Source organism: Lolium perenne, chromosome 4, assembly GCF_019359855.2.
Source record: "Lolium perenne isolate Kyuss_39 chromosome 4, Kyuss_2.0, whole genome shotgun sequence".
Taxonomy (NCBI): Eukaryota; Viridiplantae; Streptophyta; class Magnoliopsida; order Poales; family Poaceae; genus Lolium; species Lolium perenne.
Genome location: NC_067247.2, coordinates 214,514,830 through 214,537,906, shown reverse-complemented (window position 1 = coordinate 214,537,906; position 23,077 = coordinate 214,514,830). Strand labels below are relative to the sequence as shown.

The 23,077-nt window shown below is 42.6% G+C and overlaps 2 protein-coding genes across 18 annotated transcripts; one reads left to right on the top strand and one right to left on the bottom strand.

Moving 5' to 3' along the window:
- Positions 1-2,428: 2,428 nt before the first annotated feature.
- LOC127295038 (ultraviolet-B receptor UVR8) lies at positions 2,429-19,221 on the top strand. 3 transcript variants are annotated; one of them, XM_051324943.2, is made up of 9 exons: positions 2,429-2,495; positions 12,835-13,089; positions 13,694-13,887; positions 13,983-14,030; positions 16,498-16,570; positions 17,170-17,341; positions 17,984-18,415; positions 18,528-18,719; positions 19,004-19,221. In XM_051324943.2, the coding sequence occupies exons 2-9, from the start codon at positions 12,837-12,839 to the stop codon at positions 19,080-19,082; spliced, it is 1,443 nt and encodes a 480-aa protein (XP_051180903.2). In that variant the 5' UTR covers positions 2,429-2,495; positions 12,835-12,836; the 3' UTR covers positions 19,083-19,221. The 3 variants fall into 3 exon arrangements, with proteins under 3 accessions (XP_051180903.2, XP_051180905.1, XP_051180904.1); XM_051324945.2 differs by having other exon boundaries at positions 2,457-2,536; XM_051324944.2 differs by lacking the exon at positions 2,429-2,495 and adding an exon at positions 12,222-12,656.
- On the bottom strand, positions 2,837-12,122 carry LOC127295039 (uncharacterized). Of its 15 annotated transcripts, none has more exons than XM_071819069.1 (16): positions 11,780-12,122; positions 11,417-11,522; positions 11,110-11,317; positions 10,970-11,039; positions 10,095-10,181; positions 9,942-9,993; positions 9,786-9,834; positions 9,581-9,665; positions 6,498-9,440; positions 6,261-6,370; positions 6,107-6,178; positions 4,950-5,245; positions 4,661-4,785; positions 4,397-4,479; positions 4,031-4,198; positions 2,837-3,300 (listed from the first exon to the last, which is right to left on the bottom strand). In XM_071819069.1, exons 2-9 carry the CDS (start codon positions 11,472-11,474, stop codon positions 9,348-9,350), a joined length of 702 nt encoding a protein of 233 aa, XP_071675170.1. In that variant the 5' UTR covers positions 11,475-11,522; positions 11,780-12,122; the 3' UTR covers positions 2,837-3,300; positions 4,031-4,198; positions 4,397-4,479; positions 4,661-4,785; positions 4,950-5,245; positions 6,107-6,178; positions 6,261-6,370; positions 6,498-9,347. The 15 variants fall into 15 exon arrangements, with proteins under 15 accessions (XP_071675170.1, XP_071675171.1, XP_071675167.1 ...); XM_071819070.1 differs by having other exon boundaries at positions 6,509-9,440; XM_071819066.1 differs by having other exon boundaries at positions 6,261-9,440.
- Positions 19,222-23,077: the final 3,856 nt, after the last annotated feature.

Sequence of the window (23,077 nt, the reverse complement as noted above, 5' to 3'; positions counted from 1 at the left end):
ATTTCGTACAAATGACTAAGTTACCTCTGCTCCGAATTTGGACTATATGTATCTCATTCCCCACCTAGATTAGGGTTAGACAATGATTTGAGAAGAAACTTGAGCTTTGTCTCCCTAGAACCATAGTTCTTTGTATCAAGGCACTCTTGTGGAATCTTACTCTCTTCATGGATGATTCTAGGTCCACCCCTCTCTCATCCAAGTTCTAGAGTGGATCTCCTCCCCCAATCTTTCTCTTCTTGGATTCTACCTAAGGGTCTCTCCAAGGATTGATTCTATTGGCTTGGTCTAACCTACCAAGGGAGTATAATTTGTTTGTATTGGGTGTGTGTGTGTGTGTGTGTGTGTGTGTGTGTGTGTGTGTGTGTGTGTGTGTGTGTGTGTGTTTGGTTTGGATCTTGTGTTCTTCTTCCTCTCCCACCTTTTCCATCCATAAACTTGGTCAAATTCGTGAGATCTGGGCACATCCTAGACCTAAGGCCTCATCAAAAGGCTCCCCTCTACCACATAAATCAGTCTTGTATAAGGCTGTGGCACTATCTATAACATCGATAGTTACTTGGTAGTAAACTAAGCAACTGGTGACCATCATAAACATTGCTGACATCTTATTTAAACCACACATTTCAAATCTTCAAGCGAATACATAAAAGTGGAGTATGTCTTTAGCATTTCCCAGCTTGTCATTACTAAATTATATACGTCATTACTAAATTATATACTTCAGAGAGTAGATGACATTTCATACAAGGATGAAATCACCTTGTCTCCACCATCATGGAAGCTGCTTCCACTAAGTCTTGACTGATGATCGGTGCCATTACCAAAATAAGTAAATTCGATAAATTAAGCAGCATTGCATCCCTCGAGCAGTTCCAGTGAGCTCCATGCTCCAGTCATAGTGTAGCCGTGTATGTAGTACACATTGACAATGCATACTGAATGGCTAATGATAATGTTCAATTTAACTTAAATAGATTTAATTTAAAAAGGTTGTGCTTTAAGGATGCTAGGTGTTCCATGTACTCTCCAGAATCTAAAAGAAAGATCTTGAAAAAGTGAAAAAAATAATTTTAGAAAGAATATGTACACAAACATACCATACATTATAACTCCAAGCGTTAGTGTTCAGTAGAACTTCATATGGAAGAATGAGCAGCATCAACTGACAAATTATCTTATTTAACAAAAGCAGTGTGAGGATCGATTTAGAATGCACTGCTTCCCTTGCTAAATTATCTGGACAAACTGCAGTTATCTAAGTTACTTTTACATGTGTGCATTTGAATTTAGATAGAAACTTTTGGTGCATCTAAGTTACTTGCTGTAAGTAGGAGGGTGGACTGTTGCACTGTGCCAACTAAGAAAGCTGTGTGCTCAATGATCTCCCCACTTCTGTTATGAAATCAAAGCTTGCTTTTATGCTAGAACCATGAAGATGCACTTAAAATGATTGTGGAATATCCAAGGTACTTTATTAATTTCTGAGTGGAGCATAAAGCTTACGGTTTTGGCTAATAACTGGTAGAAACATAGACCGTCAAACATGTTTTGCTCCCAAAAATAATAATACATGGAATCAACACGGGCGGTGCATCGCGACGACATCCAGGAACCGCTCCGAGAACCGCGTGCTGGGCTTGGCCGCCTTGGTGAGCGGCGAGGACGGCGCCGTTGATCTTGGATCCATGGCTCCACGCGGAGGCCAAGGGTCAAGGCTGCCGCCGGCGCCGCCGAGACAATATTGGGGAAGGGGAGGGCGGAGGGGTAGGTCTACATAAGGACTTCATGCTTTCTAAAGGGGGCGAGGGGCCGGTGGTGCCGGAGTTGGGGATGGAGAGAGAGCGGCGGCGGAACCTGCCGTAGGAGTATCGCGGAAGGAGAATCGAGCTGACGCTGCGATCGACATACATTGGGGCTGGACCACAGGACCAGTCTATTGGGCTGAGCCCATCTAATAAGCTGGCCCCGTCTAATAGGCCGGCGCCGTTTATGTTTTTTCTTTGAGGTGCGAAAGTTCTCCCATGTCTGCAACATACCTGTCCAAACTGTGGTATGAATCTATTTAGACCATTAGATGAACAAAAATTGATGGCTGTCATTTATTTGGAGTATCACAGAAGAACCCTATTTTTAGAAAAGAATTCAACATCATAGACAACACGGACACGGCGTGGGCCACGCCTTAAACTTCCTAGTGTTTTTCATAGTGGCATCGTGAGGTAAACACCGACTCCGATTAACCCCCTCGTTTTTTCCACAAAAAAGAAAGGTACCCTCTTAGCTTGTGGCTGTAGCAGTTTCATCCTCTTTCGGTTTGGGCACGTGACGTATGCGTGAACCATTTCTGGTCTTCTTCCTCCTCCCACGGAACTCGGAAGCTATTCCCAGAGTCTCGCCCAATCCCTCCCTCCCTCCCCACCCCCCCTCCTCCCCACCCCCCCCCCCCACCCCCACCCCCCCGCGTCCATCCAAGGGAGCACGGCTGGTACCCTGTAAGTGAAGATCCTTCCGGGCGTAGTTCTTTCTTTTGTTGGTACTAGTATAAATGCCCGTGCGTTGCCACGGGTTTTCAAATTTTATTTTTTAATGAACATATATAATTCACAACTCATATAAAATTCAAAACAAAACAGGGATATCATAATGTATTGCAATAACAAGATAACATTGTTGCCCATCTACGTGGTTCTAAGTTCTAGGTCTACTTGTTACTCTTCCACGGTAAAGTCCCACACCTATGTTCATGGCCATCATAATTGTCAACTCAACAACCTCTACTTTTGAATATATTATTGTCTCAAAAAGCGAAACGTGGATGCTGCAAACATAGGTATACCTTAAGAAATACTTCTTTTCTCATTAGTCCAAACAAAACTTTGATATTCATAAATATCTGGAGAGAACCCTGGATCGTAGCCTTTTGTGTGAAACATACAAAAGGGGCTCCTCACTCTTTGCAGAAAAGGAAATCTTAACACTTCTTTTTCCTAGAAACCCTTTGCAGAAAAGGAATGTGGACGATGTAAAGCCGATCGCCTCCTCACTCTCTTGAGCTCACCCACTTTATCGAGCTCCACCACTCTCTCGAGAAGACGGAGCGGAGACCGATCCCTCTCTTGCCTCTTCATCATAGGTGCGAGGACTGTCGCAGTTCCGTGTTCGGCGGCCTTCGGAGACCACACCTAGTAGGTTCATTTCTAACGACATGGGTTCACCTAACCTCCATAAAAGCCGGTAATGATTCCTCTTGCAAAGAACAGCTTGCATACCTCCATTCAAATGATCAGCATACAAAACCTGTGACAGGAAACATGATAAAACCATATAGCTTAATGTAAAAACTGTGTACATGCTGAAGCTCAAGCACAATATGCAACATCAGCTTTTAGCATCACAATGTTACTGGCCAAAACAAATCTGTGAGCAAACCAAAATTACACGTGCTTTATTCTACAATAATATATAGACCATTAAAAAATCATATTAACAATACTTATAAACATATACTATTATATTTTGTTAGAGAGCTTATTTGCCACTCACACACATAAATTTATATGATTTTTTCCACTCACACTCACACATAGTAATGTTATTAAGATGATGAGGCAATAGATGCATTTATATTTAATTATACATGCACCCATTCCATCTATCCTTCAAGCAGATTGTTTTCAACGGTATTATTCAAACTGTAAAAGAGGACTTACAAAACACATGAGATGCTATAAAAATGAAGATACATATCACCATCTGTAGCAAGAAATACAAAAGCAAATCTAGGGAGCCAAACTAAACCTTTGTATCATCTCTTATAAGATGGAAGGCATTAGAGATAACATTGTCCTCTCTTTCGCAGACTCTTATTTGCATCTAGGCTGCACCCGATCACTTTTGGTTGGAAAGGACTGCAATAATATTGGCTCCCTAGAGAATTTCAAGCTACCAATTTTGTATTCCATCAAAGTAGCTCAAACATGAAATTTGTCCTTTTCTATTCAAAAAGCATGGTTTCCCATCTAATTACCTTCAGCATGTAGGGGCATTTTGCCAGAGATGAAACATATGTCTGTTCCTCCATTCTATGACAACGCCTCCAAGTGTTTCTCTTTCATGTGTACGAGTCCGAACATGGCGGTGGGCGGAAGGATCAGGGCGCGGAGGCGGTGGGGAACCCAAGGAAAAGCAGGATCATCTGGAATCGAACATGTAGTTCTTCATGTAACCAGTGACGGTAATACACTCCAAGATAATCATAAGATGATATACTGAGGTATGTGTTAATTCAATGAGGTCGAACATGAGTATCTCATATAAGCATTCAGTCAAACATGATGCTCTAGGAGAGAAGAAGCTACAGTACGTCATGTTCATTAACTTTCGTGATGCTTACCTCCGACTTTGATAAGCTTTTGCATGCGCTCCAGGGTACCAACGCTAGCCACACCGGCCTGCCACTCCGACATCTTCTCGCTCCTGCCATTCAGCCACCATCCAGCGTTAAGGCTGATTTTGAATGCTCGAGCCAAGATATCTATCGGATTTGCAAAAGCACTTGGTGGTAAAATTAAAAGAGAGTCTCTCACAAACGCCTCATGGATTTGCAGAACTTAAATTTAATCACAAATACAACTACAAATATTTTATGTGCAGGCACCTATGGCTCAGCCAACTTGCCGGACTTGCTATAGTACAAAACCCTTAGCCAAGAATAATCCCTCCCATTGAATACATAAAATAAGATCTGTAACCAGGTAACAAAGACAACATCACTGATTTTTTCTGCAGTAATACAAAACAAACAATTAAGCCATTGAATGAAAAGTTTCTGAACATAATTAGTTATGAAAATAGTGCAGTACGAGTCACAGGTTTGCCGAACAGAAGGAGGTCAAGAGACGAAGCACCACATCAAACAGAGAAGCCAAATTGCTTTCGACATTCACCTTTGTACCACCTGGGGGAGGACTCCACTTGATGCCATGTCTCCTGCCCATATATAGGCCTGCATATTACTCATCATGTCCTCCACCATCTATAGGCCTTTGTGATACTGATTAATGTTTTTTTTTGTTTCTTGCCATCCAGACTGCCCACATTCCACAGAGTATTGCACAACACAATTTCCATGAACATAGATTGATGGCATGGTTTCTTTTGTTTCTTACAATCCAGACTGCCCACAATCCACAAAGTATCGCACATCACAAATCATGTGAACATAGATTGATGTCAAGCAAGTCTGTAGACCAAGTCACAGGATGTAAGTTAGGTAATTTATTTATTTTCGAGAGCCATATAGGTTTCTTTTAAAAAGCCGAAATAAGAGTGCAAAGGTACATTTAATCAGCACATGATAAATTTGCTTCTTCTTTGGCCTCACAGTCCAGTAAATGGAGACAGATTTGCACCTACTGGAATATAGTTATTAATAACTCTCCACCAAAAAGATTTTTTTGGGGGGGCAGCAGGGGGGCTTTTGACTTCCATAGTTTACACTATAATGTGTTATTATCAGAGACATTTGCAACGTTATTTTTTTATGAAGCTATGACCAAATAACCCAAATCTATGACTAACATTTTACTTAATGAACTCTGTTTTATCCTCTCAAAAAAAGAATATGTTTTATCGGCACACGATATTTCTCATAAATGCCCGAAGGGAGAATCTCAATTACATGTTTTATACATCATTCTTAGGCTCAAGCTAATTGATGAAGAACGCTGACAGTACTTTATGTTATAAACAGAATCCATTGTAGTTTAAAAACTTTCAGAACATTATATGAGAAAGCAGTATTGTAGTTTAAAAACTTTAAGAACATAGATGAGATAACAACATTTTAGTTTTAAAACTGCCAGTACTTAATGTTAACTATGTACATCTTCCTTAGTTTGCAACATTTTTTGAGTTTGCTTGAGAGTTAAAAAAATATCGATTCCTATTTAATTTTATTTGATAAACTTCTCATCAATAGACTCAGTAACTAACTAACTATCTCTAGTTAACAACATATCCACTTTGGTAAACCACAAAATAATATCAAGTTGAGATAAGATCCTCCAAAGTAGCACCTAATAATTTGAGAAAATGCACGTACCAAAGTATTTTCCCAGAAGCATAACAAATCACCATCTGATAGAGGCTTCCATCTGTAGGAATTCTCCCTCTTCTGAAGTATAAAAAAAATGCTTGTTATGTCAATAAATTGAACCATTTGCACTTCAAATGTCTGAAGAAATATGTGCACTTACACTCTGCAACCCAATGATGTAGTGGAAGCGCCTGATCTAGGCATGACCCCATGAGCACTAACACAATAGCTTTATGTAACTGAAATTGTGACACTAAATGCCTGCAAAGCCTGATAGAGCAACCATGGGTTGTATGATTGTACTCGTTTTCTTGGAATCGTGGATGTAAAGAGAAGAGAAGAATCACATGTATTCGGAAGTAAAACAAAGGCTAACAGAAAAAGGGCATGTACATACGTGTGTGTTACCTGCGCGGAGGCCACACTTGCGAATGATGATGCCGATCATCTTGAAGACAATGGATGCGATGGATGACGAGATCGGAGGCCTCCAGGCCCACACCAATTCTTCACTTTCGATCACACGGAGATTGAGCGATGGAAGGAGGTTAGGGGAACCGGCGGTTACGGCGGCGGAGAGACGAGGAGGCGACGATGCAGTGGAGCGCGGCAATGGAGGCGACGATGCAGTGCAGCGCCCACTGCCGGTCACTCTCTCCCGGCGCGGGAGCCCATCTCCCGCAGGGTTTTCCCCCGAGCTGCTCCGCCTCTGCGACATATTCCGGCCGCAGCATCGCAGAGCTTCAGGCGCATGGAGGCGGCGACCATGCAACCCAGGGAAGAGGTATCGGCGGGAGGAGACGCCGTGGTGTCCAAGGACCCCTTGGAGGACGACGCGCCCATGGGCAGCCTATGATATCGCCGCCCACGGCCTCCTCCAGCTCCTCAGTGTGCGTCTACACGCCCTTCCCGACTCCGTTCATGAGGCCACCTGCGAATGAGGCATCGACGACCTCAATTCTCCACCTCCATCCTGAGGACGCGGGTGTGTCCAGGATTCGGGCGGTGGCGGACCACCTCCATCGGTGAGAGGGTAAGAGTGATTTGTTGGGCTTGGCCCATTTGTGCGCGAGCGACGCGGGACAATGAGGTCGCGGGCGGAACGGGCGAGGAGGACGACGAAAATACGGTTGGCAGAATAAGGAACACGTTCCTCCTTTTTAAGTAGTGTAGATAAGTCGCATTTATACGACGATTTATAGCTACGGTACAATAGGAAATCGATAAAAAAATAACACAGTGAGAATCTTTAGCACAATGTCAGACAATATGGAGTTAAGCAGGACAACGGAACAAACAAATAACTGGTATTGGTGTTGCACAAGCCATGTATGAGAATCCTTTAGCACGTTCTAAGGAAGTCTGAACTTGCGAGCTGAAGATGTTAGTTTGTTTGTAACTGAATTGTAGCACCAGAAAACTGTAGCAACACTACAAGCAGGCTACAAATTGTCAACTATAATTTATAGCAGAATCGGGAGGCTATGGTACCAACTGTATTAAGCCAATGTTGTTCCATAACCATACAGATGTACGAACTACAAGGTGAACTGGTTGTATTTCCTCCTAAAGATCACTTAGATCAGTATGTAGATACTCTAACACGAATTGCAAAAACAGTCACAAATGTTATTGTAAACCTGAAATAGTAGCTACAAAGTGTTATTGTATAGTGGTGATATGTAATAAAGAGAGCAAGAATGTTGGTGTAAATCTTCACCATCTTTTCACGAAAATTATTGTCAAGAGAACATTAATAAGGATAGCTGCTTCTATCTCTCTTGCTGGTTAAAAAATTGCTCGAGTGAAAGGAAAAGGGCACTCACAATGACCGCTACAGTCCAGCCAAAAAAATAGTCTAGTAGGCTATAAACCAACATTTCTATATCCAGAACTATGTGCCATGACCTCTTGATTATATTGATTTTCTCTATGAGACGTCTAAATGATGGAAATGGCACACACAACAATGTGCTAAGAAATGGCTTGCACTCGATCGGTAAGTTCACCAAGCAAGAGATGAAAAGGAAGATACATCTAAGGTTGCACAAGAAAATGCAAGCTAGCAGTTGCAGCCTCTGCAAGTAAAGGAGCTTCAGTTCATACATGCCCCATCATGAATCAGTGGCCTACTTGTCTTCCTATGGGTTGGGGTGGCTAGGCTACAACCTGAAAGTATGGCATTTGGGCAGCTAAATATCTACCCTGGTGATACCCGAGTTCCATCTCCCTCATGCTACCGCTCAGCTTAACTTCAGTAAGTTTCCCTATTTCGAAATTTTATTTTCAACAAAGCAGAAATAGTGGTTACCATTCACTAAAACTGAACCTATGCAGTGAGTTGTGCCATCAGAGTTTGAGTTATTCACTTTGACTTGGTTATCTATGTGTTAACCAGGGAATTCATCAAAAAGAACTGCAGGAAAATTTCTAAATAGTATTCAAGTAATTAATCTAGAGAGCCATTGGACAAGATACCTTCAAGGGCTCACATCATGGATATCAAGTTTAGTATAACACCGTTTCTCTTCAGAATATTTCATTGAAGATAGCTCCAAGGGCTTCTGCTACCACTCCACCCATATGGTACACTCAACCCAGATGATTGCATTTTCACAGCAGTATTGCTGAAATTTTCAGTATACTGCCGAAAATTTTGCTTCAAGCAACGAGAGGACAAGAGAAGCTGAAGAAAAGACCCATTTTCTGTAATTGTAGTGACATGTTTTCCTTCAACAGTCTCACCTTAAAATGCCCCTTTGATACAGAGGCTGGTTCGGCCTGAAGCTATAAACGGTATTTATGAAAACTCCAAGGATCTGGTAACCTGTTTGAGGTGCTTGTCCTTTATCTAAGATATGGTACTGATATACTAAATAGATTTATAAACAAAAGTGGTAATACTAATCTTGTCAGAAACACAGAAAAAGAGGAAGAATGAGGAATAAAGAAATCTAAAAAAGGACCGCTGAAAATAGGAATAGTGAGGAAGTTAATCTGCAATAAACCACTGCAACCTATACTGGGATAGTATTATATGAACCTTTGATGTCTTATCACAAGTATTATGCTTGGGCACTAAATCGCAGGTTTGCAAAACATAAATGTTATATATTCTGATCTTCCCAGTGAAGATAACATAAATTGGAAATTAAAGGGCACTACAATTCAATGGAGAGATCTACTGAAATATCGGAACACCTAAAGTTAGTTTGTGTCATGTATATTGTTGTTGATGATGATACAGTTATCCAACTTTTAAAGTTTCTGACTTCCTGTGCACATTTAGCATACATAAGTTGACTGGAGGCTTTGAAATTTTCGACATTCTGAACTTTACCTGAATGTGTGGTAAAGAAAGTAAGCAATTGAGACACGCCTATATGAATAATTGAACTTAAGACAAAATGTGGACTCTAAAAATATTCATAGGAAGAAGACTTAAGAAAAAAAGGAAAAAAAAACAAAATATGGGTATACCTTCTCATCCAGTTCATGGATATAACCTTTTTGAAAGAGGCTCATGACTCTTCCGAAAGGCAGCAGGAACTCAAGGTTACTCCACCTGTAAATTGAAAACAATGAAACAATGGTCAGAATGATATGTTCAGAAAAAAGACACTACTCCGTAAACTATACTCATACTTTTTCAAGTACTTGAAAGCAATTGTGTCATCCAGTTCACCTATGTCCAGAGGGTATACTTCCCCATTTACCAGGATCATTGGATTCATCTACATGAATGAGAAATCCAAGTTTGCGGTAAAAATAAATAGTTATAAAATGATTTTGACGGCAAAGCAATAACTTTAGTTTGTGTGCATAGGCAAGTGCAAGTTACCTTGGAATATAAAAAATGCCCCTCGAATGAAATCGCCTTCTTTTGTGCGGACCTGAAATTTACAGAGAAACTTTATAAATGTTGGTTAATGTAGAATTAGATTATATGTGGCAGTAGAAAATTACTTCCTAATATAAGGAATTAGAACATTACAGATTGCATTCGATAAGGAACAACATCTGTTTTGGGAGCAAAAACAATCCAATAGTCCGGCTGAAGAAAAAGGTATTCATAGCGAATCTGCAATGGTAGAATAAAAGTGATTCTTTTCAATTTTTTGATTGCTAACCTAAGATGACAAACCTATGCAAAATGATACTCTGATTCTGGCCAGTACTCCCCCAATATCTGATCATCTTCAGCTTAGACAAGTCAAAATGATACTCTGATTCTGACCAGTACACCCAAGAATTATGAATTCAAGATGTTGTCTCTTTTTTTAGATCAAGATGCCATCTTTTTGAAAATAGATAGCAGCTTACAGGTTCCACTAAAATACAGAGCAAGAAAACACACAAAGAAAAACTAATCTTTTACACAGTTTCAGTCTATTGCACTTTATTACTCAGAGCCGATAACAAGCATCGACGCAAATGAACTCAAAACAGAAGAACACATGGTTATCCGAAACACGGCATAATTGGAAGTTCTAACGTACAACGTTGCAATATGAAGATGTGCATGCTTCTGTTGCTCCCTTTGAACATTAAAAAAAATCAAACCAAACAATCAAATTTAAACAAACAGTCCCAGCAAAGGAAATGCTATTCAACTCGCTTGCTCTGAAGCGTTCGCAACACCAAATAGTATATATTAGTCAACCAGGCATTTGACGGAACAAAATTCAGTCAAACATAAACAGACGTACTTAAATAAAACAATGGCACTGAAAAATTAAATTTGGGATAACTCACAAAAATTTCATATGAATACAAAGACTGCATATAATATTAATGATTGCATCATGAATTTCGGTCAAAAGGAGTGTTTTAGCATGATCAACTTGGCATAGGCATTTTTTCAAATACCTTGTATGCAGAAGGATTGCCGATTGCTGGAACATACACCTCTTCAATATTTAGCAGGGGCCTACACAACCTTGTAAGTAGTAAAAATCATGATTATTCAGGAAAATCTTGAACAAAAGCAAACATAAATTAAGCTTTACCTCATCACAAGTGGTGGAGGAGATCTGGGGATGACTGGTATGGAGCTGCACATGAGGACGGGAGAGGAGATAAAAGAGAGAAGCAGCTCGAACCGTGCGGCCGCGTCGCCGTCGTTGGCGTCGGCGGGGAGTGGCGGCCTGCGTCCCTCGGTATCAACGGTGAAAATATCCATGCACAGCACATCAGCCCAGTGGTCGCTGGGTGGGACTGTGGCAGAGCGCCAATGGCAGCAAGAAAACTGGACAATGCAGTGCAAGAAACACATGAACTGAACTCCACATCCCAATTTAAATTATAACCACTCACTGCTAATTGGGAGACCGTTCAGATGCTGCGGGGACAACACTGACTGCTCACATACCATCAGGAAATTGTATCCAATTCGGCCAAATTGCAGAGTAGTATCGACGTTCTACACATAAGAATAATTTGGGCCATGAAATCCAAGTATACTGAGTTCAGTGCATGCTGCGTGGATGCAATAGCCACCAGCGACCAAATCAAACAAAAATTGTGGCCTTCCGTCCTAGTGTCACCGACAACGTCTGGTATGCTTCAAATAGCCGTCGGTATAACCGTATAGCTCGTCCTTCGCTCAATAAACCAATCTGAAGAGGTTCAAAATAGAACATGATCGTAGAGAGCCATACAGGTTAGATTGGATCGTACCCTATTTTACAGCCGCGGTGCCCACCAGGAGCTTGGGCATGAATCTTGGCCATCGACCTCTGTAGGGCCTCGCCGCCGCCACCAGCCAGCCGTCCCCATCACCTCGTCCTCTTCCAGGCAGCACTCCCCGACGGCGACGTCGCGGATCGAAGGCTGAGGGCAGATGGGAGAGGTCGGCGGGCTAGGGACGCTAGGACCCTCCTCCTCATGAGGCCGATGACATCGCGTCGCCCGCGTGACAGGACTGGGCGACGAGCGGGGTTTGAGGAGAGACGGAGAGAGGGATCAGACTGTAGGTTAGAGACGAACCGCTTGTTGGGCTTTGGCCCATTTGGGTGCTATCGATGGAGGACGACGAAAGGTCTCGACGTATCGCTTGTGACGACCAAAACTTGCCAGAATAAGGAACATGTTCCTCCTTTTTAAGTAGTGTAGAAAACAGTACCTACCTTTCTTGAATTGATGTTCGTTTCCCTCTCATTTCAGCACCCGCCCATATATTTTGTTGCTTTTATTAATATGAACATGTTTACTTTTTTGACAAATTGGGGGCTTCAATTGATTGAAACAATCTTCATGCCCCTCTCCCCTTATTATCTGGGTATATTCCTGCTCAGCCCCCCTAACTAAAGTGCCTTATGTTGGGCTTCGTCACCAGGTTTTCATTTTTTTCGATTGTCTGCCGAAAATAAAAAAAAACCTGGGTGCCATGCGTCCAGTTGCTGATTTGATGGATGCTATTGAGGAATTTCCGTAAAAACTTCCTAGTCAATGGTGTAGCTCTAGTGCCTTCCTGATTGGTGATTGTAAACTAATGCTTTTTTTTCATAAGTGAGAACCTGAAAGAAGACGTGAATTTGGATTGCACCTGTGCCAGGTAACTGAAGTTGTGATCAAAATTGGACACTATTTTGCGAAAGTGCTCCATTTTAGCACTTTGTAGACTAAAAAACAGCAAACACGTATAGATTTTTCTGTGTAGCCTTGTCACTTTCTTTACTGCTTTTAATTTGATCAAGATGTTGTCTTGTGTGTACTAACTCCTAAACAAACAGCAATGGATATAGATGATGTGTTTTGCAACCTGCGCGTTGTTGGTGTACCAACGAAGAGTGCAATATACATGTGGGGGTATAACCAGAGTGGCCAGACTGCACGGAAGGGCAAGGAGCGCCACTTGAGAATCCCCAAGAGCCTACCTCCCAAACTATTCAACTGCAGAGATGGTGAGAACTTCAGATGGATTGATATTGCTTGTGGCCGTGAGCACACTGCTGCAGTTGCTTCAGATGGATCACTCTTCACATGGGGTAGGTCCCTTAATGTTCTTACAACAGGAAGTGTTAGATAACCATCAAATTGGAGTGTTGTGATTAGTACCATGCCATCACATTTATGTTTGGATCTGAATCAGCTTTGTTGAGTTATTATTCCCATGGTTACCACTGTCATTGTTACATGCCAGTAAAAGTACTTCCCTTAGTAATGAATTGACTATTTCCTCTATTCATGGAAACTTGGCATATTCACACTACCGAGACATTCTTTCTAGGACCGTCTCACCACTTGTATTTATATCTCCTTAATTTACTGGTTTGTTTTTTGTTCTTCTGATAGTTATTAGGTGATATTTTTTTGATTTGACCCTCTTATGTAGCCTAGTTGTGCTTATCATTTGGTAAAAAACTAAAATGTAGCAAGTATCTATGAACACGATTATGGTTATTTTTCTTCCAAATGCAGATCTACACTGAGAGTTATACATGCCAAGCTCAGTGTCGGTTAGTGCATAGAGTCCTTCCATCAATTTATTACCGTGCATCAATATTGGAAATGAAATTTCATGCATTTGTTGGATGGAACAACATTTGTTCTAGTGAAGCATATAATTCATGTTCAACTTCAAACTTACAGGTGCAAATGAGTTTGGCCAGTTGGGAGATGGGACAGAGGAGAGTGCAAAAGAACCTAAAAAGGTCAATGCACTGGAGACTGAGTTTGTGAAATCAGTGTCCTGTGGTGCACATTGTACAGCTGCTATTGCCGAACCTCGAGAAAATGATGCCACAATATCAAAAAGCAGGCTCTGGGTTTGGGGACAGAATCAGGTTTACCTAAATATTTATACTTCTGAATCCATGCATTGCAGATTGAGAACCAACTTGTGTGACAAAAATACTCAGCTTTCGCATGATCTCTTCAGGGCTCAGATTACCCTCGTCTATTCTGGGGTGCTTTTGCACCAAACACGGTAAAGTTCCATTACAGTGGGTCAGTTATATCGTATGTTTCAAGTAGATTCATGAGACCAAATGTTTGTGTAGTCAAATAGCCTTTTTCTTGCTTTCATGTTCATTTTCTAACCTATTCTCCATGAACTATCTGCGTCCCCCCGTATCATGGTTAACTGGGAAAAACTTTACATAATTTGCCAAATAAAACCTCTATTCGAATTTCTACTGGCCATCTAGCAGATTAATATGCTTGTATGCTATTCTCACTTGCACTTGAAAGTATTTGTGTGCGTTCTTATGGGTCATCATTTCTGCGAATAGCCTTATAATTAGAGAAAAGTAATTAATGGTTAACACTAAATTAATCAACTGTTACGAAAAGAGAGGGGGGGGGGGGGGGGGGGCGATTGATGGAATAATTCTTGCTTGCTGTTTTTTTTCGGGACGCAAATGCAATATGTAGCCTGCGTCACTTGCCTAAGGGGTTGGGATGCATCCAATGTTTCAAATAGCGAGCTACAATAAATAGCGGTGGCCTCCTCCAAATGCTACAGCGTGCTATATTTCATATGACATTTCGAAGAAACCTAGATATAGCTTACAAATAAAGTATTTCAGCCAAAAAAATAAGGATATAGTCCAAAAATGATAGAATAATACATACATAACCACATAAAAATAGTTCTCCAATTTTCTAGAAGCCTAATATCAACATCCCACAGGACAACAACATAGCATAAATTACTTATTAAGAATCATCAGCATTAGCGATGTCATCTTCAGATTCAGGAGAGAAACCAGCATATTGCGGTTTATCACCACAACAAACAGAAAACAACTTCTTTTTCTAGGGAGGAAAACTCGAGCCCTTGGGCCAATAGGCTGGAAAAAATAGCATGCTGACGCTATGACGTTTTAGCGCGGTATAGCATGATGTTTTTCGCAAATAATGGCATAGCGACCAAAATTATTAAAATTTAGCGTGGACTCTTCAGATATGCTATAGCGCGCTATTAGCGCCAACACGCAATCTTTTCATGGATACATCCCTTTGGATTGGCCTCACGTGACCATATGTCATGCCACATATGACAGATGTACCGGATGCTTCATTGACAGATATACTTTGTGTTTTATGCTTTCTTGATTTTGCAATCTGAACCTAGGGGTACCTCCTCTTGGTGTTCTAGCTTTATACATTGTACACCTCTAAGAAGCTGGTTGGATGTAGCCAATCGAAATATTATGTTGTTAATTTGATCCATGCCAATCATTGCATCTTAAGAAGTCCACCGGGAGGATAGTTTCACAGTTCCTTTCCACTGGTCCTCCTATGCACAGTTCCAGGACTAGCACTGATTTTCTGTCACTTGAAGTTTTGTTCATATACTCAAATCTTTTTTCAGGACACAAGACAAGACACGACTTTTTTTTATAGATGTATATAGAACAAGAACAAACATACACGAGAATCCACAACAAACACAAAACCCATCACAAAAGCCGGCGAAAGAAAGGGACTAACTACTCACAAAAAACCCACAGATTTCCACCTTTCCACCTCTAAGACAATACCATCTAGGACTTTGGCCATTGGGTTAACCTTGGCGTTGAAGATCCTCCCATTCCTCTCAAGCCAAATCGAACGAATGACAAGGAGGACGATCGACATGACTTTAGGCTTCAGCTTGGAAGGCTAGCACTCAGGCACCTTAGACCACCATTTTTGCAAGGAATCCAAAGACAAGGGGGCGAGATCAGGGTGCCCAAGCCCCGCCATGACTGCAAACCAAATAGAGCGTACAAAATAGCACTGAAGGAGGTGCTCAATCGTCTCGGTTTCCTGCAAGCTAAGGGGACAAGAGTCATCATTGGTTAGACCATGGCGCCGGCACCGCTCTCCAGTCCAGCACCTATCCCAAGCGACTTTCCACGTGAACAGCTTGAATTTAAGCGGAGCTTTGCAGCTCCAAATCTGCTCATGCAACGGCCAGCTCTCCCGTCCTTCGAAGAATGCAAGATACGCCATTTTTGCCGAGAAGGTTTTGGAGAAGGTCGAGATCCACTGAAAGTTCTCTTGGCGTTCCAGAGATTTAAGAATTGCATCAACGCCGCGACCAACAAACCAGACATGTCCCGCACCCAAGCATGCTTCAGAAGCCCTATATCCAGTGTGCCTCTTTTGAATTTTTGGGTCCACAAACTTGGAAAGGAGAGGTGCAATCATATGCACACTTTAGTTGTTAATCCATCTATTGTGCCAAAATAGGCAGCTCTTTCCATTTCCAAGCACGAGGCTCGACATGGCAACTGTTGCACAGATTGCGATATAATGCTTAGCTTCGCTTGCCTGATATAACTCCCCCAAATAAATAGTTGCAACTGTTGAAAATTTTCTATGTCGTTCACATCTTCTGTTTATAAATTGTAATGTATGTTTTTGAGATAATGCCATGTTACTGAATATCAGTCATATATTCACAGGTAATTCGACAAGTTTCTTGTGGAGCTGTTCATGTGGTGGCCCTGTCGGATGATGGCCTGTTGCAAGCATGGGGTATCGTGCCACGCTAAAAGTCTTGTCCATCTTCTGTTCTCGTATTTTACTTGTAATTTTTTAGAGAAGGTCTATCCGAAAATCACTTGTAGCTCCCGAGCTCCAGTGATCTTGTATTAAATTTTTTTATTTTTAGGTCTCCAAAAACTCCGAAAAAAGCATACAAGTACATATACATGTCTAGTATGTACTAGTAAATTTGCATCGAACTCTGCACAAAAAATATAAATAAGAAAAATGATTTCTTTTCGCCTTTTCAGAGCCTCGATTTTGTGATTTTTCTGTAGCCTACAATACAACGATTTTGAAACTTTTTGAAACTTCAAAATACCATTTTCGATTTTGTAAAAATACCAAAATCACTGGACCTCGGGAGCCAAAACACCTCTCTCTCTACCAACCTATATACAACTGAGAAACTTTTTTGTTTGGTGCTAGCTTTGTCAATCAGTAATGACCAGAACTTAAATCTTAATCTATCAAGATGGCTAACTGACTGCTACTTTTTTTATCAAACAAGCAACAGGAAGCACCTTTTATTTTCGTTGTTTAATTTTTTAAACTATTAATAAGGTATGTTCTATTTTCTTACTAACCAGGCTACAATGAGCATGGTCAGCTTGGCAGAGGTTGTACTTCTGAAGGACTACAGGGAGCTCGCGTGCTAAATGCTTATGCAAGGTTCCTTGATGAAGCGCCTGAGCTAGTGAAGATTGTTAGAGTATCATGTGGAGAGTACCATGCAGCAGCTATATCAGAAAATGGGGAGGTGTAAGTCATCTCAAAGGATGCTGTTCTCTGATGTTAGTGCAAGTGGTGTGGGTTCTTCAGTTGGCAAAATGAAGATTTGGACTGTTATAGGCTGACTATGACTAAGGAGTAGGGGCTAACTGTGACGGGAACAGGCACCGTGGTTTATCTTAACTTAGTGCCATGTGAATTAATGGGTGGAATCGATACTGCCTCGCACCAGCCTTGCTACTTAAATCACTGTATTTCTCCACATTTTAAAGCAAAATGAATGTCATATACTTTATGGTTAGAAACTGGAAAGCACAATGCCATGAATTGTTATTGAGCTCTTTGTTCGCTCTCTTGGATTTTATCATGTACTCCCCCCATTTCCAAAAATATATAGTTTAAGCAATCATGTAGCTAAACTTTTTAAACTTGAACGATTAATATGCTTGTAGCAATCTATAACTTCTAGTGACATATATTGGAAACAGTACTGGTCAAAGTGCGTAGATCGTTTTGATGCATAAACAACATCATTTGGAGGGCGTTTCAAGTTTTTGAGCATGTTCTTTTCAAAGCCTTCATGTGAAGTCAGTCCGTTGTAACATCGTTTGATCTTCAATCTTTCATCATGCAGACCCGTTTCTAACAGGATTTTGCGCTTGGATTTTGCAGATATACATGGGGACTTGGAAGCATGGGGCAGCTTGGACATTGCTCGCTTCAGTCTGGAGATAAGGAACTAATCCCAAGGAGAGTTGTCGCGCTTGAAGGAATAGTAACTACAGATGTGTCTTGTGGTGGGGTTCACTCTTGTGCTGTAACTGAAGGTGGAGCCCTCTACGCTTGGGGTGGAGGACATGTGGGTCAGCTGGGGCTCGGACCTCAGAGCGGCTTCTTTTCATGCACTCTTAATGGATCAGATGTGCTACTTCGTAACATTCCAGTCCTGGTCATTCCGTCAGGTGTACGGCTTGTTACTTGTGGTCATTCCCACACACTTATATCTGTGAAAGATGGCCGTATATATGGATGGGGCTATAACAGTTATGGTCAGGCGGCTAATGAGAAATCTACTTATGCTTGGTACCCCTCTCCAGTTGATTGGTATTTCGCCTATTTCCAGCTCTCTTTTTTGTGTGTGCAATAAGTAACTACTCTGGTTTCTGAAGTTCATTAGCATGTTATGCGAAGTGTTATGTTCTTTTCTGTGATCTAGGTGTGTTGGAGAGGTGAGGAGACTTGCTGCAGGTGGTGGCCATTCAGCTGTGTTAACTGATGCATCCTCCTTAAAAGAACTATGTGAGTTCAAACTAGCAGAGATTGTAAATCTGTCGAATGCTCGGCTAATTGAGGATATTGCATCACGAACTGGGGCTGATGCTTTGGCACGTCTGTGTGAGAAATTAAGGTATGGAACAGAAAATTGTGGTTTTGTATTAATGTTTTGTGTGGCTAAATTTCCATGCAATCTGTTCAGCACGCCAGTACAAAATGAGGTGGGGTAAAAGTGTACTTTCATCACAATCTATTTCAGTGTGAGCGATTTATACAAGACCGAACTAAAACAAACATTTTGGCTACTGAAGTGCATACCTGCCAGAATTGAATTATTACAACAGCCAAAAATAAGACATTAATTTTTGCGGCCTCCTTTTTTTTTTCATCGTCATTGCTCAACTTTGGCATTTACAGGGAACATTTGGTTGAGCAAGGGGACTCTGAACTTCTGGAAGTGCACGTGGTTGAAGAGATTGAGGCTAAAGCGGGTTAGACTAGTAGGGAATCTATGATCCCTTCTTACCATACACATTGATTCAAGCATTATTGTGTTGCATTTCATGGAAATTTTACTTGACTGAAACCTTATTGATGGTCTCCTAAGCGGAACAAAAGAGTGGAGGATTTGTATATGTATCATGAACTTCCAAGTGGTTTGTATCACCAAGTAAACATGTACGCAGGGCCGTCTCCAGAAAATCGGGGCCCTGTGTGATAGGGCAAAGATGGCCGATATTTCCATGATATGATGATAACGTCGATTTGTTGGTGGAGTTCGTGCTTGACGATCTGACTACACGTGCAAAGCTCGTGCGTCAATGCAATCGCTAGGACAATCTCCGGGAGTTACTGATCTTGCAGATGCACGATCAGCCTGACCAAAAGGTCTTGATTCCTACCAGAAATCGAGAACAAGTAAGAACTAATATTGCAATCAAATATATTACGGATATAGATGAAAGCTTTATTAAAAATGTGGGATTTCGAATAGTCGGTCTTGTTCTGAACGTTGGGCTCAAAAGAAGTACACGAAGAGTTGCAGCATTGCTAACTTTTAGTCTAATCACTTTTAATCTAATTAAAATTCAAGTCTAAACGTGACGGCTATGGAGGTATTTAAAGGAGGAAAAGGTGGTGTTTCGGCTAGCCATACGTATGGTGGCCGAACCAAACCCTAGAAGGCCTTTTCCCCTTCAATACAGACTCTAAACGGGGGCTGACTTAATTCCTGCGAAAATTACATGGGTCTGGCCCAAACTTTAAAAGTGACGCAGCACCATGTAATCGTATGGACGAAATTATGAAGTGAAAAGCTCTATATTTCGTCCATGTCTTCATCCCCAATTATGGTGGCTTCAAAGTTATGAAATCTCCACTTGCAGCGTCTTCTTCAATCCTCACATGTTTGCGGCCATCTCATCTATGTGTGATCATGCTCCAATGCTTGTCCTTCTCATCCATGCTAGGTCCATCATTCATAAGAGTAACAAACACATCTGATTTAGGCAGCATCATATTCTCATGTATGTGATGAATAGTTCAAAGAAACGGAAGTACCTGATAGTTAAGTTGTTTGGCACAAGCTCTAGTGATTGGTCCTTGTATTTGTGTGGCTGTAGGTACATCGGTTGTATCAACAGATAGGATGTCCTCATCATGACCCCCTTCTTGAATTGAAGTCGTCCTCGACGCAAGCTCATCTTCTTCACCAAAGTAAGGCTTCAAATCTGCAATGTTAAATGTAGGACTAACCGGACCCAATTCTGCAGGAAGCTCAAGTTTATATGCATTATCATTTATTTTCTCTAACACCTTAAAAGGACCAGTAGCGCGTGGCATTAGCTTAGACTTGCGTAGTTCAGGAAAACGATCTTTGCGCAAATGCAACCGAACAAGATCACCAACATCAAACACAACATGCTTTCTTCCTCTATCCCCAACAATTTTATACTTAGCATTCATGCGTTCTATGTTGTCTTTAGTAGTCTCATGTAATTTTAATATCAATTCAACACGTTGTGTAGCATCCAAATTATTTTGCACCGAAGATGGTAAGGCAATAAATCAATAGGTGCACGTGGAACAAAACCATACACAATCTCAAATGGGCACATCTTAGTGGTAGAATGCAGCGAATGATTGTAAGAAAATTCAATATGAGGTAGACATTCTTCTCACAATTTTAAGTTGTTCAAAACAACCCGCAACATAGTAGACAATGTTCTATTTACTACTTGAGTTTGTCCATCAATTTGGGGATGACATGTAGTACTAAACAATTTAGTCGCCAACTTAACCCATAAACATCACCAAAAATGTCTAAAAAACTTAGTATCACGATTAGAAATAATAGTATTTGGCACACCATGTAAACGAACAATTTCACGAAAGAAAAAATCAGCAACATGTATAGCATTATCAGTCTTGTGGCATGGAATAAAGTGTGCCATCTTAGAAAACCGATCCACAACAACAAAAATACTATCCATCCCCTTCTGTGTACGAGGCAATCCCAATACGAAATCCATATAAATATTCTCCCAAGGTACACTAGGAACAGGAAGAGGCATATATAAACCATGTGGATTAAGTCGAGACTTAGCTTTTTGAAATGTAGTGTGATCATGCATGCATCACATCCATGTTTTGATAAAATAAAAATATTTTATGAAACCTAATTATTTTGGTATTTTTTCTCCCACCTCCCTATTTGAATTCAAACTGTGTTTGAATTTGAACCTTGTTTAAAAATCAGTTTTCAAATCAGAAAAAGGAAAATAAAAGATTTTAAAACCTAACCAGCTAACCCCCTGGACTCTATTCCTCTCGGCGGCCCACTCCCTCTTCTTTCTCCTTGGTGGCCCAAGCAGTCAGCCAATCCATCTCTGGCCCAATTACCCCTTCGCACGCCCTCCTTCTTCTTTTCCTGATCGTCCTCGCTCGACAGCGACCCGAGCACGCACATGGCGTGGGGGCTGTGGTTAGGCTGTCAAGTGGAGCGGGATGCGGGATCACTTTTTGCACTACCGATGCTTTAAATCCCCTTCAAATCCCACGTCCGTTTGTTCTATTTTTTGTTTTGCGGGGATCTAGGATGCATGTTTGCGGACGCCGCTTTGCAACCCTAGCTGTGGTCCTCCACCACCACAACCACCCTGCTCCCTCCTTTTAGTCTTCACCACTAGGTCTTGCAAACCCTAGCCCCTCTACTCCTCCCTCGCGCCGTCACCTCCCATCTCTCCTCTCGTTTCATCCTCTCTGTGAGCAACGAAGCACACACACCGTCAAGCTCACCATGGTGCCGCCGCTACCGACCACCCCACGTCGAGCCGAGACCACCAGAAGATGCGCCTCGTCGTCCTCGTCATCTGATCCACCCAAGGTGCCCTATAGTGACCGTAAATTCGCCGATTCCTTATCCAAAGCCGGCGGGAAAAGCTTCAATTCAGGCCACCTCCGCCGTCCTCCAGCCTGACCGACGCATCCTATCTCTTCCGGGTGAGCTTGCGCCCCTCCTGGACCTCTTCCCCTTCTGTTTTCCTTGCTTAGCCACCCCACCGGCGTTGACCGCCGTGTTTTCTCCGCAGGTCCTCGTCGCCGGCGAGCTTCCGGTGATGCTCCGGCACCACAAGGGACACGTTCTGGTTCACCACGTTCTCCCGCACCGAGCGCACCCTCGCGCCCGTTCCGTCTCGTCCGTCCCCGTCGTCTCGGTGCTCGACTTACTTCCCCGCCATGGACGTTTCCATTTCAGATCTCTGCCTGTGCCTGGTTCAAAAGGTCGAGTGCATCGTTGCAAACAAGAAATAGTCCAGCAGCGCACTGGTTTGTTCCTTGATCCGTCACATAGCAGGTCCTGTGGTCAAATCATAGGGGAAGCGATATTAACCCAAATCCGAACAAAAAGAAGGTTTACTGAAAAAAACCCCTCTCCTCTCCCGCGCCCCGCGCCGCCCCCCCCCGCGGCGGCCGGGCCGCGCCCCTTCCCCTCGCGCTCCCCTCCCCTCGCGCTCCCCCTTGCCGCTGCCATCGGCGGGAGCCGCTAGGCCTTGCCTAGGCGGTGCCGGTGGCGGGGGATCGTCTCTACCCGTCGCGGCGCTGGGGGCGTGGGGGTCCTGGCGAGCGGCGGTGCTCTTCGGCGGCAGCGGTCTGGCGCGGCGGGGTGGAACCCGTGCGTCGGGTGGGTGGAGGACCGGCGGCGCGACCGTTGGTGGCGGAGCTGCGCAGGCGGACGGCCATGGCAGGGCCTGCTCGGCCCAGATCTGGGCCTAGTTCGGGGCCCAGAGGGGCTAGGCGGGCGGGCTGCGCAGGGCGCACCGGTGATGCTCCCTGGAGGTGGAGTTGATGCAACGACGGTGACTGGGTGGCGGCGGTACTCCGGCCGGCCTGCTGCAACGTCGTAGTGAGGTCTTTGCGGGCCTTTTTGGGCCCGACCGGGCGGGTTTGACCTCGCTGCCATGTCCGATCGGCTACCGCAAAGGCGGTGGA